The 17,280-nt window shown below is 27.3% G+C and overlaps 3 protein-coding genes across 3 annotated transcripts; 2 read left to right on the top strand and 1 right to left on the bottom strand.

The window, feature by feature from the left end:
• Positions 1-1,084: 1,084 nt before the first annotated feature.
• On the top strand, positions 1,085-1,330 carry OCT59_023040 (uncharacterized protein; the record flags this gene model as incomplete). Its single annotated transcript, XM_066150515.1, has 1 exon — positions 1,085-1,330. The coding sequence occupies one exon, from the start codon at positions 1,085-1,087 to the stop codon at positions 1,328-1,330; it is 246 nt and encodes an 81-aa protein (XP_066006539.1).
• Positions 1,331-1,806: 476 nt separating this feature from the next.
• On the top strand, positions 1,807-2,157 carry OCT59_023039 (uncharacterized protein; the record flags this gene model as incomplete). The annotated part of the gene is made up of 1 exon (XM_066150514.1): positions 1,807-2,157. One exon carries the CDS (start codon positions 1,807-1,809, stop codon positions 2,155-2,157), a length of 351 nt encoding a protein of 116 aa, XP_066006538.1.
• Positions 2,158-6,845: 4,688 nt separating this feature from the next.
• Positions 6,846-7,115, bottom strand: OCT59_023038 (uncharacterized protein; the record flags this gene model as incomplete). Its single annotated transcript, XM_066150513.1, has 2 exons — positions 6,846-6,878; positions 6,945-7,115. The coding sequence occupies 2 exons, from the start codon at positions 7,113-7,115 to the stop codon at positions 6,846-6,848; spliced, it is 204 nt and encodes a 67-aa protein (XP_066006537.1).
• Between the last annotated feature and the right edge of the window lie 10,165 nt (positions 7,116-17,280).

Genomic DNA, 17,280 nt, shown 5'->3' with positions numbered 1-17,280 from the left:
TTTCATTTGAAAAATGACTCAAAATTTAATGATTTTTCAGATAAAACACAAATATAAACTTCAATATAAATCGGATTTACATAAAAATTTCGGGAAACATGTAACTCATTATGGCGCACAAGTTTGTTTATGTTACAAAAAGTGGTTTAATTAATGAGAAAAAAAGTTTACTTATAACAGACTTTATTGAATGATTCAAATGAGGTGCGTCAGGTGACAATCTCAATGTGAGGTGCGTGAGCTTCAATCTGAGGCAAGAATCGATCTGAGGCACAACATATATGTGGATTCGTTACAGAAAGAGAAAGATACATTGATGATTATTAACAATAATAGACAGATAGTGAAGAAATATGATAAGCCGTTTAAGATTAGTTCTGATAGAGCTATTATGAATACTAAATACAGGATTTCAAAATACTTGACAAGTGTACTTTGTGGGTTGCTTATTGATTTAAATGCTAGAAATAAGTATTTTTATAAAATACGTCAATTATTATTAGATAAACTTGTAGCGATAGAAAATAGATTAAAAAAACAAGAAAAGAATAGATAGACTACAACTTATATTAAATTTAGTTATGGTAAACGAACATGGTATTTGGAGTTCTATATTTCATGTTCATTTTGTAGTAATGTCTGTGCTTATGTAATGTCAAACAATAGGAAAGTATGTCAAAATTGTCATTCAAAGGTGATAGTAACACTTACACCTTCCACGCCAAATACACTTAAAAATTATTGTCAAAGTAAACAAATAGTAAGTAAACGCATAGGCGTTGCTTATACAAAAAAGGTTTCAATGGATAGTGGTACAGGTAACTATTTAGTTACATACTCGAATTTGGGTATTAATAAACAGTTCAAAACAATAAAAGAACAAGAGAAGTATAAAAAGAGGTTTATGAATAGCCTCAAAAATAATAAGAATAAATGGAATTACACTAATAATGGATTTAAGTTAAAGCCAATAGTTTCCAAACATCGATTGAAATGAAGATGTGATATTCTTAAGAAACATTATATATTAAACAAGGAATTAGAGTTTCTGTTAGACCAAGTTACAAGTAGATTAAGATACAACATGTTGAAAGAAGATATTTTTATTAACCATTCTTTCAACAGTGAATATTTTCTCAAATTAAGAAAGAAAAAAGAAGCTGCTTTTGAACATGAAGATATTAAGGTAGCAGAACAGTCATCCAGTGCTGGTAAGAATACTGTGGTTGATAATATTGCCACAAATTTTCAAAAGTTAGATATTAGAGAACAGGATAACGTACTTCCCTGGCAAGAAATATTACGTAGAAACACGATTGCATTCGCCTGAATTTTATAGGGGGTTGAATAGTGTTAGAGATGTTAAAACTCTGTCAATATATCGTAATGGAATTAGAAACAAAAGACTTGTTTATAACTTGTCTTATAAGTATGTTATTGATCAATGTGAAATAAGAGCTCGTAAGATAAAGAGCGCCTCGTGGTGTTAAGAAGGTATGAATAAGTAATTAGTTATTCTTGTTTTATTTTTCTATTTTCTTTTGTGGGATGGCTAATTACAAAGAAACAAATTATCAAAAGAAAAAAAATGAATAATTATTTTTGGATTTTAAATCATTTCTTATCTGATAATATTTACATAAGGCTATTTGGTTAGAAAGAAAAATATATAGACTTCTTTTAGTAGTTTTAACGAATTAATTATATACTCGCTTCATCATTCTATATTAGATAGTATGTACATACAGCTTTTTTAATAAAGAAAGATAAATACACCGTTACGTTATTTATAACGTGTAGAGCATTATGTGGGATATTGGATGTTTATATGATTTTACATTTTTAATGACGAATCAAGTCAGTTGTCAGTTAATAGAATTATTAAGGTGCTATAAAATAATTGAAGAAAAATTGTTGTATAAGGTACTGAAACAAATAACTGGGAGAGTTTTATTAGAATTCAAAGTGCTTATTTGGGAACCAAGGAACGAGTTACAAATAAAGGAAGAAAAGCAGTGCGGTATTAGCAGTAAAGATAAAAAAGCTAAGTCACATAGTAATCGCACTGAAGTGGGTGTTAAAAATGTTGGCTGTAAGATGTTAGAAAGTAATTGGAATAAATGGAATGATTCAGCATTCCATCGAGGCGGTCATTGAGCAAATTTTAGGTAGATCATGACAGTCACCTTTGAATTTGAAGTCACATCACTGGCGAACAACGACGCGATCGTTTATAGCGACAGGTCGACTTGTTCTTTTTAAAAAGTAGTCTTGTTTCATAATGCTTAATTCTTATATATATTTGTTTATCTTATATTTTGTAAATTTATATATGTAAGTAAGCGTGATTATAATAGGACATGATTGCATCTATAATAAAGTTTTTAAAAAAAAAAAAAATCATTTTTTTAATTAAAAAATGTTGAACCTGATATTTTTTATTAAAAGAAACAAAAAAAGTCATTTCTTTAATTAAAAAATGTTGAACCTTACGTTTTTTATTAAAAGAAATAAAAAAAATCGTTTCTTTAATTAAAAAACGTTGAACCTGACATTTTTTATTAAAAGAAACAAAAAAAATTGTTTTCTTTAATTAAAAAATGTCAAACCTGACATTTTTTATTAAAAGAAATAAAAAAAATTGTTTTTTTAATTAAAAAAATGTTGAACCTGCCGTTTTTTATTAAAAGAAATAAAAAAATATTTCTTTAATAAAAAATGTCAGGTTTAACATTTTTTCATTAAAAAAAAACAAAAAAAAAGTTTTTTTAATTAAAAAATGTTAGGTTTGACATTTTTTCATTAAAAAAAACAAAAAAAAATGTTTCTTTAATTAAAAAACATCAAGTTCAACGTTTTTTCATTAAAAGAAACAAAAAAAATGTTTTTTTATTAAAAAATGTCAAACCTGACATTTTTTATTAAAAGAAATAAAAGAAACAAAAAAAAATCGTTTTTTTAATTAAAAAACGTCAAACCTGACGTTTTTTCATTTAAAAAAATAAAAAAAAGTTTCTTTAATTTAAAAATGTCAGGTCTGGCATTTTTCATTAGAAGAAACAAAAAAAATACATTTTGGTGCCACATACTTTTCCATAAAATAATTGTAAAAAAAAAAACGTTCAGCATTTTTTCTTATAATTTGATATATAAAAAATGCTAAAACGTTTTTTTGACCTAAAATATATCGGGTTAACAGATCAGATCGGGTATCTGAACTGACCTGTGATATTCAAGTTGGGTCATAACTTGCCTTAGGTCAAGTCAAGTCAATTATCTGATCTAATCTGATCCATTTGGAGCTCTAATTGCAACAACTAATGTGAAAAGTATGACCACATTGGAATATCGTATATGAATTTATAATTCTCATTTTGCAAACCAAACAAGGTTTAGCTCTTTGAAAAGGTTTAGAAAAAAGATGGGAAACTACTCTATAACCCAAACACATTAGAAGTAATGTGATCAATTTCTGAAATGCCATTAAGGTGGAAAAAAAATCTATGATAGCCTATTTATAATTACGATGCTATGGTAAGGGTTGAATTGATAAGTTGGGTAAGAACTAAGAAAATATAGTAGTATATCATATTATATAATAATCATGAAGATTCTTCTTACTTGCAACCAATAGAAGCAGGATCTATCGATTAATCATATTCGTCGTATGTAATACACTTTTCGCTTATCATTTTATATAGTATAATTAAAGTTCGTACTTGAGCTGGCAGGGGCGAGCACGCATCCAAGCTTAACCAGCTCGAAAAAAAATTCTGACCTGAGCCAGAATGAGCCGAGCCATAAAAAATTTTGGCTCGAACTAAAGTGAACTAAGCCAAGCCATTAAAAATCTGGCTCGCCTAAGCTGAAGCGAAGCTTTATCTTCAGAAAAACGTTTCGCAACGTTTTTTATTAAAACATTGAAAAAAAATGTTGCGAAACATTTTTTTTTAAATATATTATTAAGAAAAACATTTTCACAACATTTTTTAATTAAAACATCGAAAAAAATGTTGCAAAACATTTTTTTTAATATAATATTTGAAAAAAACGTTTTCACAACGTTTTTAATTAAAACATCGAAAAAAATGTTGCGAAACATTTTTTTTTAACATAATACTTTGAAAAAAATGTTTTCGCAACGTTTTTATTAAAACATTGAAAAAAAACGTTGCAAAACGTTTTTTTAAATATAATACTTTGAAAAAACGTTTTTGCAACGTTTTTTATTAAAATATTGAAAAAAATGTTACGAAATGTTTTTTTCTTAAATATATTATTACGAAAAAATGTTTCACGCTGGTTTTTAATTAAAACATTAAAAAAAAATGTTGCGAAACATTTTTTTAATATAATACTTTGAAAAAAACATTTCACAACATTTTCATTAAAATATCAAAAAAAACGTTGCGAAACATTTTTTTAAATATATTATTAATAAAAAATGTTTTCGCAACATTTTTTTATTAAAAATATCAAAAAAAATGTTGCGAAATGTTTTTTTTAAATATAATATTTTGAAAAAACGTTTTCGCAATGTTTTTTATTAAAATATTGAAAAAAAACATTGCAAAACGTTTTTTCTTAAATATATTATTACAAAAAAACGTTTCGCACCGTTTTTTATTAGAATATCGAAAAAAATGTTGCAAAACGTTTTTTTAATATATTATAATACAAAAATGTTTCGCAACGTTTTTTGTATGATAACTTACAAGTCAGCTCAAGCCTTTTGAGCTGAGCTTATTCGGCAGGCTTTTTGAGCCAAGCCTATTACCAGCTCAATTTCTTTTTCGAGCTGGCTCACAGCCACTGAGCCAATTTAATCATGACTCAGTTTAGCTCAGCTTGAAAAGCTCGAGCCAGCTCATGAGCCGGCTCGGCTCATGCGAAGCTTTAGGTATAATAAATAAGCAATTAGTAAAAAAATAATTTTCTCTTTTTATTTATGATCGGTTATTATTACATCATAGGGGAATATGTGTAAAAAAAATACATGTGAAAATAAATTGTGAGTTTTACTATAACTTGTAATATATGCTATATCATATAATAACTGTGAAGACTTTTCTCACTTCTAGCCAATAGAAATATGGGATCTACCTGCAATATATGATACGGGTTTAGAAAAAAGAAACAACCTGATGAAAGACTCAGCAAAAATTTTACCGAATATCTTCTGCGCATTTCAGGTAATCAGATTTAGGAATACCACAATCTCTAAAAATATCCACTTATGTATAAAATTCATCACCATATAGTGGGACGTAAAGCTGATGAAACAAACTCTCATGAAATTAGAATCAACACTACGGTGCAGAACCTCTATAATAGGAACTTAAAAAAATTTAAATAAAATTTGATTCTATGATTGAATTTTAATTTTATAAAAAGAATTAAACTCTATTTGTTAAAAGGAATTTATTTAAAAAATAAAAAAAAAGTCTCGATTTTTTAGATTATGTAAGCATCACGTGATACATATATTAGCCAATCAGAAATTAGGATTTTATTAATTATATGATATAAAAATTTATATAATATATTTGTTTATTGTATTTCATTATAAACTGATGATTGATGAATCAGGTACATGATAATGAGATTTATATTTTATTATATGCATTTTTTGATTAAATTAAAGTAAAATTACTTAATTTTTGAATTCTTTTGTTTATAAATTTATCATCTGAACTGTCTTTTAAATATCATTATTTATAACATTAAATTAACCTATACTTAAATAATTTTGTTTATTAATTTTTTTTTTTTGCAATATTAGAACTTTTTTTTCTTCTTAGCATATTGAAAAAAAAATCTGAAGTAAAATAATAATTAATATTACATTAAATGTGGCTAAAAAAGATCTGTAATGCAAAAATTAGACTAGTCTCAATTTTAACTAAATTTTGTCAGTATATTTAAATTACAGATTTTTAAACAGCTAAAACTTAGCCAAAATTTAATTTAGAAAAAAAATAACCGATAATTTTTAAAGCTAATGATCATATCTATAAAAATTATCGGTTAAATTTTTTACTTTAATATAAAAAATTTTTTTTTTAGAAATTTATAATCAATCAATTGTTACTATACATAAGTAGTTGAGTATAGAGGTTCTGCACTAAACTATCGCTGAACAAATCAGCAAGATCAGAACTAAAAATTAATAATGATCTTACCACAAAAATTGCTAACTATGTAACGGAAGTACAAAATATCATCTTCATAATTAATAATATGTCTGGAAAATATAACAAAGTCAAATAGGTTTACCATAATAATTTTACTTAAATTGCAACTGATTTTGAATCAATCAGTAGAATTATTACATCACTTCAGAGCGAAATGAAACATAGTATGGGACAGTCTTAAAATGCTTGAGATATGGAAAATAGACAACATTGAGTAAACGTAGGCAATGGCATCTTTCAAGATCTAACCTCACCATCATTATTATTAACGGATTACACTAAAATAATATATAGAACTTTCCGCAAATAATATTCCAATTCTTACAAAAGAAATTGAGGTATTTATTAGCAATGTTCAAGTTAAGCTTTTCAGCTCCCACTACCGCCAACACTATCCCAATAATGATTGGAATAATGATAAATAATATGTTTTGAAACTTATTAAACAATCTTTCTGTTATTACTATTATTAATATGATCACAATTTAGATTATATAATTGGTAAAGGATAATATCTTGTTTAGGCTTGTAATTGTCCCAGCATTTAATAAAATCTTGATCACTGTCTTGTCTTTAAAAATGGCTTTATACATTAAAACCAATGACAGAATGTAAATTAATTACAGTATAAACAAGATTGAGATAATGTCGCTAACGAAATAAATTAATTAAGCGACGCCACCACTATCATTTATAATAAATCTCAGTAAAAAGTTTAAAGGCAAATGTACATTATCTAAGCAAACATACCGGTTTTTTCTTTTCTTCTGCAATTGCATACAAAATATCGCTTCTTAACTGATCATTAGTGATAGTAATATACCTAGCTCTTTGGACTCTACTCAAACCGTTATAGATTGTGAGAACTTGGGGATCAGTAGGGATACCATTGGCATCAAAAGTATAAATAGTTGCTTCCATTTTTTACAGGATATTTTTTGATAATAGATCTGTAGAAATACTTTTAAGAAATAAAATTTTCTATTTTATATGATAAATATAACATCAACCTGACGTATATATTACATAATCATGATTCAGCTGATAGGTGTCTGATATTATACTGCGCATTTCAGGTGATCAGTCCACATATCCGGTCTAAGCCACAATTGTGAACTTGATTTTATTGCTTGAAGTATTGCAGGTAAGATAATATTTCAACTTATTCTGGAAATACAATTTCGCTAATTTAGGATTATAAGGGAATTAATTCCCATTTTTGCAATACCACGAGCTATGTAATTCATAATTCCCATTTTTGCAATACCACGAGCTATGTAATCCATAATTCCCATGTTTTCCATTGCAAATAGGGTATGGTGAGCTCCATGGCTGAAGTGATGCAAAATTCTATATATATCACGTGACATTTATATATCTAAATATAAATGTAAATAATTTAATTATTTTTATATAATTATTATAATGCAATTATCTTGACTTCTAGTGATCCAATTTTAATAAACTTTTTTTAATTTATAGCTCTTATGTAGCTCTACAAATCTAGCTTTACAAAACAAAAAAAAGTTTGTTCAAATTGAATCACTAGAAGCTAAGATATTTGTATTTACATTATAATAATTATTATAATGCAATTATCTTGACTTCTAGTGATCCAATTTTAATAAACTTTTTTTAATTTATAGCACTCATTTAGTTCTATAAATCTAGCTTTACAAAACAAAAAAAGTTTGTTCAAATTGAATAACTAGAAGCTAAGATATTTATATAATACTAATTAGATTATTTCTATTTGTACACTAGTGTGCGAAACACGGATCACGTGATTAATGTAAATCACGTGACAATACAAAAACGCGATTTAAACCTGACAAATAAATTAATAAAGAGAAAACTTAACCTAGACCGGGGGGTTTAGGGTTTTTTCTTATCCTGACTCGTGTCCAGACACTTATCTTGAGACTTATGACAGCCGATCATTATCAGCCTCATTTGTTTATTTACCACCATTTTTTTTTTCACACGAAATAAACGCTACGCTCACTCTCTCTCTTACCTGCTCTTTCATTTGGTTTTTTTCTTCATATTATTTTTTTCTACACAAATTATTTTTCTTTTTTTTTATAATAAATATTTTTTTATTACCATTATTTTCATAATAGTGTTTATTAGAACAATAAAAAATTTTTTTTATCAAAAATTTTAAATCTAATAAATACAAAGTGTTCTTTCTCTAATAATTACGCTTTAACACTTGCAATAGGTAAGTTTATTCTGGTTTCTTTGAGTTTTGGATTAAATTATTACGGTATGTATTGTTTGAAACTTTTTTCAACTAAAGTTTGTGATTTTACTAACATGTACGTGCTTTTTGTAGATTTTCATGGTATAATTTTAGCATTCTGATTAAATTAATTGGCTTTGGTTGGTATGTTGAAAATAAAATTGTTTGAATACTCGTATTTACAAAATTTCAATGGAAATTTGTGAAATATTTTCACTTTAATAAGTAATAATGGTATTTTTTTTAATACAAGATTATTTTGTAAGGAGAGAATAAATAATAATATAATAGATAATTCTTTATCCAGTTGTCAAATATTTGATAAACACTTCTAATATTTGGTTTAGTTTAATTTTTTGTCATAAAATATTCCAAGAAAAATGCTCATACTTCGTATCTCGTTGTGAAATATTGCTTTAATAAAAAAATTAATTTAAAAATCTCGAAAAATTTCTATAAATGTTATGCGCGTATTAGCGTATAAGTATTATAAAAAAATTTATGAAAATTTCTAAGATAAAAATGTTACGCGCGTATTTATAATGTATATATTATAAAAAAAAATTTATGCTGATAAAAATGTTACGCGCGTATTAATGTATATATTATAAAAAAATTTATGAAAATTTTTCTAAGATGAATGTTATGGTTGTTACGCGTGTATACAGTAACATCGTGAAAAATTTTCTAAGATAAATGTTATGCAAAAATAAGTCTTGTCCAATGGATTTCAGTGGCTGATTAAACCAATCATATTTAAGAAGGGTCTAGGATAAGAAGCCTGAACCCCGGGGTCTAGAATAAGAAACCTGAACCGGGGGTCTAGGATAAGGACGCTCATTAATAAAATCATCAAAAAATTATAACTCCGATGAAAATCTAAAGAACTTTAAAATACTTAAAATACTTTGAAATTTAACGAACTTTAACGAACTCTAATGAACACTTTTATAAGTTCAACTTTAGGATATTTAACATATCTAAAATAGCAGTAGAATAAGGTTCTATTTATTTGGAGTTAAATCCTAACGAACCTATTGATATAATGATTCTAACAACCTATTTTAATAACGCCTAACGTCCTAACGATCCTAACAAAAATAGTAAAAATGACAAAATTAACAAACGTTATCACAACAAACACAACAAACTAACAAACTCAATGAATAATGTACCTTAAGACACTGAAGGGCAAGTTGTAATATAATGTCCGTACTGTTTGCATCTTTCACATCTACACCCTTTGCTGCTACCCTCTACATTTTCTGCATTTTCATCATTATAAACATTGATCTGTAAGCTATTTCTTAATACATGTTTATTCTTAATGAGGGATTTTTCAACATTCGACTGCAACCTTTTTGGTGAACGCCCTTTACGTTTGGTAATATTTGGATTCTTGGCGTAGGTAATATAATCTTCATTTGTTCGCTGATTTTCATCAATTTTTGTTTGTACTTTATAAAAAAATGTTTTAAACATATCAGACAGCTCTCAGTACATATCAGCTTTAATAGCCGAATCAATAACTTTTTTTGATAATCCAAACAATTCAGCATATATAACTTTATTTGGTTATGCTGTTAAACGGGAATTACATAACATAGATCAAATGGAAAATAGATGTTTGAATGTACCATTAGTGATAGGAAGATTTTCTTCTGAATTGATTGTGGAACATAATGTAATGGCCGACATTTGTTGTAAAAGAGTCTCTTGTTCAATATTAGGCTAAAGGTACCAGTGAGGTGATATAAGAGTTATATGATAGGTGGCCGATTGAGAATAAGTTGCAACACGAAAAAAATGGTGACATATCACTAGTCAAAATTGATGCTATCAGGTACATATCAGGTACCTATATATTAGTGACTAATCAGATACATATTGGACATTTATTACATATCGGGTATCCGATATGTAACATATTAAATATGCCCAAAAATCAGATTCCCTATCTAAACGATTAGTCACTGATATGTAACACTGAATCAATCTTACACATATCGGGTACCGATATGCAAAATATTTATTTATTGTATTTGTATTATATAATCCAAAGAGGTATATTAAAATTATTACTAAAAAAAGTATTTTAATATTAAAGATAATTGTTTATTCATATAAAACCCCTTATTTTCAATTTTTTTTTTATTTTTTCTGATATCACAAATAACTGACAAAAATATTAAAAATATACATATTTTATTTTAAAATTAATTGAATTGAATGTTCAAATTAATCTTACATACAACTTTATTTTAATCAATTCGTATAAATGCCAATTGATAAGAATAACCTAATAAAAGTATTTAATCATAATATTTAATTATTTTTATGTTTTTTTGCCCCCCTTTTTTTGCTTTTTTTGTTTTTTTTATTTTTTATTTTTTTATTTTCATATTCATTGTTATGATATTTGTCACTTTCTTCATCTTGATCAGTATTATAATCATATATTGGAATTTCATTTGTTGAATGATTAAATCTTTTAAGAGCCTCATCGGTCAGACACCAATTTGGTGTATCCACTGGAAGCATACTTGTTATTGTTTTACATCTTTGAACTCTTTTAATTTTTAGAATTCGAGGTTTTTTCCTCAGTTTTTTAACGGTCGGATCAATCTGATCATGTAATAAATGCTGAAATTTTAATAAATAATTACTATTAATAAATAAAATAAATAAAATAATCATAAATATATAGTACATACTGCAGAAGAACACCACCATGTTTCATATATATGAATTGACATTGTCTTTTCTTTAACAGCAGATTCTTCACCAATTATATCATTTTTTTCATCAGAATCAGTTTTCTCTCACTCCTTTGAATGATAACCAGATTCTTTAAGAATTCATACAAGCTCTTTCTCTGGGTATCTACGAATGTATTTATCATTATTTTCTATTAAATAGTTTGCTGCTTGAGCTCTTCTTTTTTTTTTCTAATAATAATAAATAATTATAAAATTAAATAAAATTAACTAAATTCCCACTTCATATTAATAAAATGGTTACTAACGTCCATAGTTCTTGAATTCTTCTTTAATCTCCTCCTATCCATTTTCACTTTGTCGTCTCCTTGCTTTTTTATATTGCTTACACAATGGCGTGAACGCCAATGTCTATGTAACATCTTTAAGATATTACTGTTTGAAACATTATACTTTTTGTTGACTAACTTATAAAGCGGTGGAAGTAATTTTGTAATGATAGTTTCTTTCTGCTCAAGCCATGTACATTCACTATCAATCTTATATATATTCTTTAATTCAGAATCTACTCAGATAAAAACTTCTTTCTATAAATAATAAATAAACGTAAATATTTGGGAAAATTCAATGATAAATAATAAAAAAATACTTACTTTAATTGTTCGATACATATTTTGATTCAAATGAATAGCATTGTCTGACAAGGACGAAGATGAATAGGTAGAAGATGATGAGGAAGATGAGGAGCTAGATTCTTGATCACTATCCATCATTGCCTACTTTGATTACTTTAATTGAGAAGAGGAATTTGTGAAAAAAAATTTGTGAGCAAATTTATAGATTTCGAAGTTGTTGAGATTTGATTATGCGAATGAGTAATACGGGATACGCAAACTTGATTTTGAAGAACTGCATACGAATCTGATCTAAAAAAATAACTAAATGTTTATTTTATTTAACCAAAAATGCGAAACTGATTTTGAAATAGGAATTAAATGTGAAACCAATCTTAATCTTAAGGAAGAATTGAATGTGTATCTGATCCTAAAGAAAGGTTGAACACGAAATTGAAGAATTGAACGTGAACTTGTTCCTGATCCTAAAAAAGTGATTGAAGAACCTGATTTTGGAAAAATTGAATTGATAATTTTTTTGAAAATTTTTTAATAAGCGTACTTCATTTAAGTAATTATAACCTTAATTTTCTTAGCTATTTCATAAAATACAAAATGAATAATAAAAAAAGTAAAATTGAAACCTTTAACTCCGTGTCTGATTTAATAAAACACAAAAAAAGTAAAATTGAAACCTCTACCTCTGTTTCTGATTTAGTAAAACTCAGGAAAAGTAAAATTGAAACTTCTGCCTCCGTGTCTAATTTAATAAAATCCAAAAAAACTAAAATTGAAATCTCTACCTCTGTATCTGATTTAATAAGTAACTTTAATATAGTTTCGGCAGAATTTCGCTTTTCGGCGAAATGCCATCTTGCCTAAACCCCTAGGTTTTGGCAAGCAACTTTAACCGAAACTTACTTTACAGAAACTTACCATTTTTAATTAATATAGAATCGATATCGTTAAGTTTATCTTAACGGTATCATTTCGATATCATTTTGATATCATTTCAATATCGATTCAATATCGATATGATATCGAAATAAAGTATTATCACTTTAATATCATTTCGATATTAAATCAATATCAAAATGATATCAAAATGATAATTAAAATGATATCGAAATGACATCTTTAAATTAAACTTAAAGATGTTGTTTCGATATCATTTCTATTATCATTTCGATATCATTTCGATATTGATTTAATATCGAAATGATATCAAAGTGATAATACTTTATTTCGATATCGTATCGATATTGAATCGATATTGAAATGATATCAAAATGATATCAAAATGATATCACTTGAAAACTTAAAGTTTCTGTAAAGTATAAAAAAATAAATAAATAAAAACGGTTAATAAAAAAAATAAAATAAAAAAACTAAGTTCGTAATAACTATGAACCTTAGTTCTTTAAACCTAGGAGCTGTCTCTAAGAAAAAAAAAGAAAAAAAAACATTAATAAATGTTCTTAAACGAAATTAATAAAAAAACTAAACCTCCACTTACTTTTCATTCCAGACGTCCATTTCAAAATCTGGAAAGTTCACTAGTGATGTATTTATTATTACAATTTAAATTAAAAAATATTGTCAAAAATGTTGTCAAAAATATAACAGATATTATTTAGTTTATCTTGATTTAGAATATACAATAAAAAAAATAAAAAAAATGTTAGTAATTGAATAATTGGTAAATCAGATCAACAAGTTACATGATTTGTATGACTGACATTAATAAGGTTGCTTGCCGAAACCTGTTTGGCCTAATGCCAAAAGGTGAAACCTCTTATATAGTGCTGAAACGCTGAAACGCCGAAACTGCGAAACCTATTAAAATTGTGAAACTGCTGAAACATGCCGAAACCTCAATAATAGGTTTTTCCGTAGTTTCGGCATAGTTGATCATAAGATTTGCATATAGTTACGCTAAGTTACACCAATTAATAATATAATTTAGATGATCAAATAATCTACAGATAAAAGATTAAACTTCAATATTTTACCGTCGTCTTAATTCTTTTAAGTTTTATCTAGTGTTAAAATTTTCATTTCTAACTCCCATATTAATATTATGATATTACACGTTTTTGCAGTTTTTTTTAAGGGGCTTATATTCATTAAAGGAAAATGCGTAACATGCATTTAATAAACCCAATTCCATCATTTCCTTTAACACTGAACTAAAGTTTCTTTTACTTTCTTCTGTTTTCTTAATAATAAAATTAATAATAAACTGTTTCAAATGACTGATCACATAGAAGATTTACCTATTAAAAAGAAAAATAGAGGAGGTCGGCCACCTAATAGCATTTGGGAAGATATTAATAAAGGAGAAGCTGTTGGTTCTGGCAAATTTGCCGCCTTCTGCAAGTACTGTAAGAATACATGGTCACGCAGTGAAATTTTAAAGCTCGAAGAGCATCTTTCAAACCATTGTCCAGATGCGCTAGCAGCAGTTGTTAGAAGGTATATGACTAAAGTAATGGAACGGCAAGATAAGTCCAAGTTATCTAAAAAAAGAAAATACTCTGAAGGTCAAAGTAACATGGATGATTATCATGATTCAACAGAGCTTAACGAACAAAGATGTACACGAATTAATCGTGCATTAGTTAAATTTTTTATTGCGTGCGGAATTGCGTTTAGAGTAATGGAACATCCCTTTTTTATCAATTTTATAAAAGAGCTTAATGCCGGATATAATACACCAACAAGGGAAGTATTAGTAAATCAACTACTTGAACGTGAATTAGCTCAAGTGAACTTCAAAGTTAATTCTGAGCTTGAAAAGGAAACGAATTTAACGTTAGGTTTGTTAAATTAAATAGGCTATCATACGTGATTTTTATTTAATCTTACTTACTATATAATATTAATTTATAATTTAGCCTTTGATGGTTGGACGTCTGGTACACATCGTTCAATTTGGAACTTCATTGTAATGATTCTGTCGCGTAAAGAATATCTTTATCAACTTTCTGATTTGTCTGAAAATTCGCACACTGCAGAATATTTAGTTACGGTAATTGAAAAGGTTATAGAAGGTATTGGAGAAGATCGAATATGTGCAGTAGTTTCTGATAATGCGGCCAATGTTCATAATGCACGAAAAATTATACATGAGAATCATCCAAAGATTGAGAATGTGCGATGCATTGCACATTCTATCAATTTAATTGCATGCGACATCGTCAAGGAGAAGTTTGGGAAACGTTTATTAAAATGTGTTAATATTTTGACAACCTTTTTTAGAAGTTCTCATCAGGCTAATGCAAAACTTGCTCAAATAATTAAAGAAAAAGGAATTAGTGGAGGAGGATTAAAATTATATTGCAAGACACGCTGGACTACTGCTAGTGAATCCGTAAATTCAGTAATAAATTTGGAATCAGCACTAGAAGAAATGGCCAGCGATTACGATAAAGTGCTAACAAATGATAAAATAAAACCGATTATTCAATCGAGAAATTTTTTCAAATTTATGAGTTCTTGGATTTATTCTGGATCTTCTAAAAAAAACGGTACTTTCATTAGAATCGAGAAGAGCTACACTTGCAGATTGTTTCCTGAGCTTGGTAAGACTTGCAGCTACATTAAAAAAGTTACCCAAATCATTAAATCCTGCATTCCGAAGTCATTGTATCAAAGTAATAAATGAAAGATTTGATGAGTTCGATGATGATAAGTATATTACTTGTTTTTTTATGGATCCTAGATTTAGAAACGTGCCACTTAAAAAATGCGCCCTCATGAGAATTATCAAATGTGCAGCTTCAATCGGGAAAAATTTAGGTTTTGACCGTTACGAAGCTGAAACTTTATGTGATCAAATACAGAAATATATTAATGAGCAAGAGCCATTTGACCTAGATATCGGTTTTGCTAAAGATAATCCCATGAATTGGTGGAAATATATTAATACCGAACCAGAACCAGATGTCCTGCCAAGAATTGCAAGTTATCTATTTGCAATATGTCCTAACTCAGCAATTTGCGAACGTGGATTTTCGACTTTAGGATGGCTATTTCATAAACGTCACTTAAATCTTAATGTGGATAAACTAGAATCCATGTGCAAATTAATTTTGTATTGGAAATCCAATTCAAAAACTGAACTTGGATTTTATGGAATTGATCAAAAAAAGAATACTCGTCTTAGTGATGATGAGATAAATATACGTATTGCAGAAGCTTTTGCAGAAGATGACGATGAGGAATATAATGAGGAGCAAGCTTCTACTCAGAGATTAACTACAAGCGGCGAAACAATATTTGAAGACAATTGCCGTGTAGTAATCGAAAGTCTATGGATTGATCAATTTGTTAATTTATCACATGATTCAATTACTAGTGAAATCGGCGATATTCCAAGAGATATATTGGATGATTCAGATGAAAATAATGCGGAAGATGATGAAGTTGATGATAGTGGTAATAACAAGAGACCTGGAGAAGGTGACTATGATTATGATATAGATGATGTATTAGGTATGGATGACGGTAATAATAATGACGATAATTATGATGATAATGAGGAATGATAATAATGAGAAATAATTACAATAGTTAATCCAATGAGAATTAATTCTAATATCATGTGATTTAAATAATGATACTATTTAGGAAATAAATGATGTAATTATGCAGGCAAAATATTCGCGATCAAAGTCCAGTTAACATATAATTATGCAGGAATTGTAATTTTATATTATATTTTAAACATTGTAATTTAATTAAGGAATAAGGATAAGCATATTATATTTTAAAAATAGTGCAATTTAATTAAGGAATAAGGATAAACAATTATATTAGAATCAATAAGTTTTAAGGACTTTGTTAATTAAATTTATTACATTAGATCAATAAATTTTAAGAACTGCGTTACAAAAAAAAATTTAGACTGCGTTAATTAAATTTATTACATTAGAATCAAAACTGTATTTATTTTGTTACAAATACTTTAATTATGTAAAATGTTATTATGTTCATCAGTTCATATTTTAAACATTATAAGTTATAACAAATTTTAAAATTAGTATAAATATTATGAAATTTGAAGTATATAGGATTTTTTTTTTCGCAATTCAAAACCAAATTGTATTTTAATTTTCGTTACGAAAAAATCATAAAAATAAAAAATGGCAACATTAGTACCTTTTGTTCCACCGCCACCACCAGTATTCCAATGGACGATTAACGCTGCTAGGTAATTAATCGCGGAGCGAAGAAATTTGCACTAGCAATTCGAAAGAATTGCAAACCGTCATCATGTAAATGCATGGACAATAATAGCAAATAGGGTGTTCGTTGCAATGGGATTTGCAGCGACACCCAGGCAGTGCTATACAAAATGGAATGCCCTCAAACGAGGTTATGAAAACCTCAGTAGGATAATAAATAATAATGATGACGACATTCCTATTATAAGCCCAAATAGTTTTGATAGAGCGTGTTTTGCTGATATGAACGATGAATTCTGGTTACAAACTGGTAATTATTAT

This window comes from Rhizophagus irregularis, chromosome 32 (assembly GCF_026210795.1).
Source record: "Rhizophagus irregularis chromosome 32, complete sequence".
In the NCBI taxonomy this organism is placed as follows: Eukaryota; Fungi; Glomeromycota; class Glomeromycetes; order Glomerales; family Glomeraceae; genus Rhizophagus; species Rhizophagus irregularis.
This window is presented reverse-complemented; position numbering and strand designations above follow the sequence as displayed.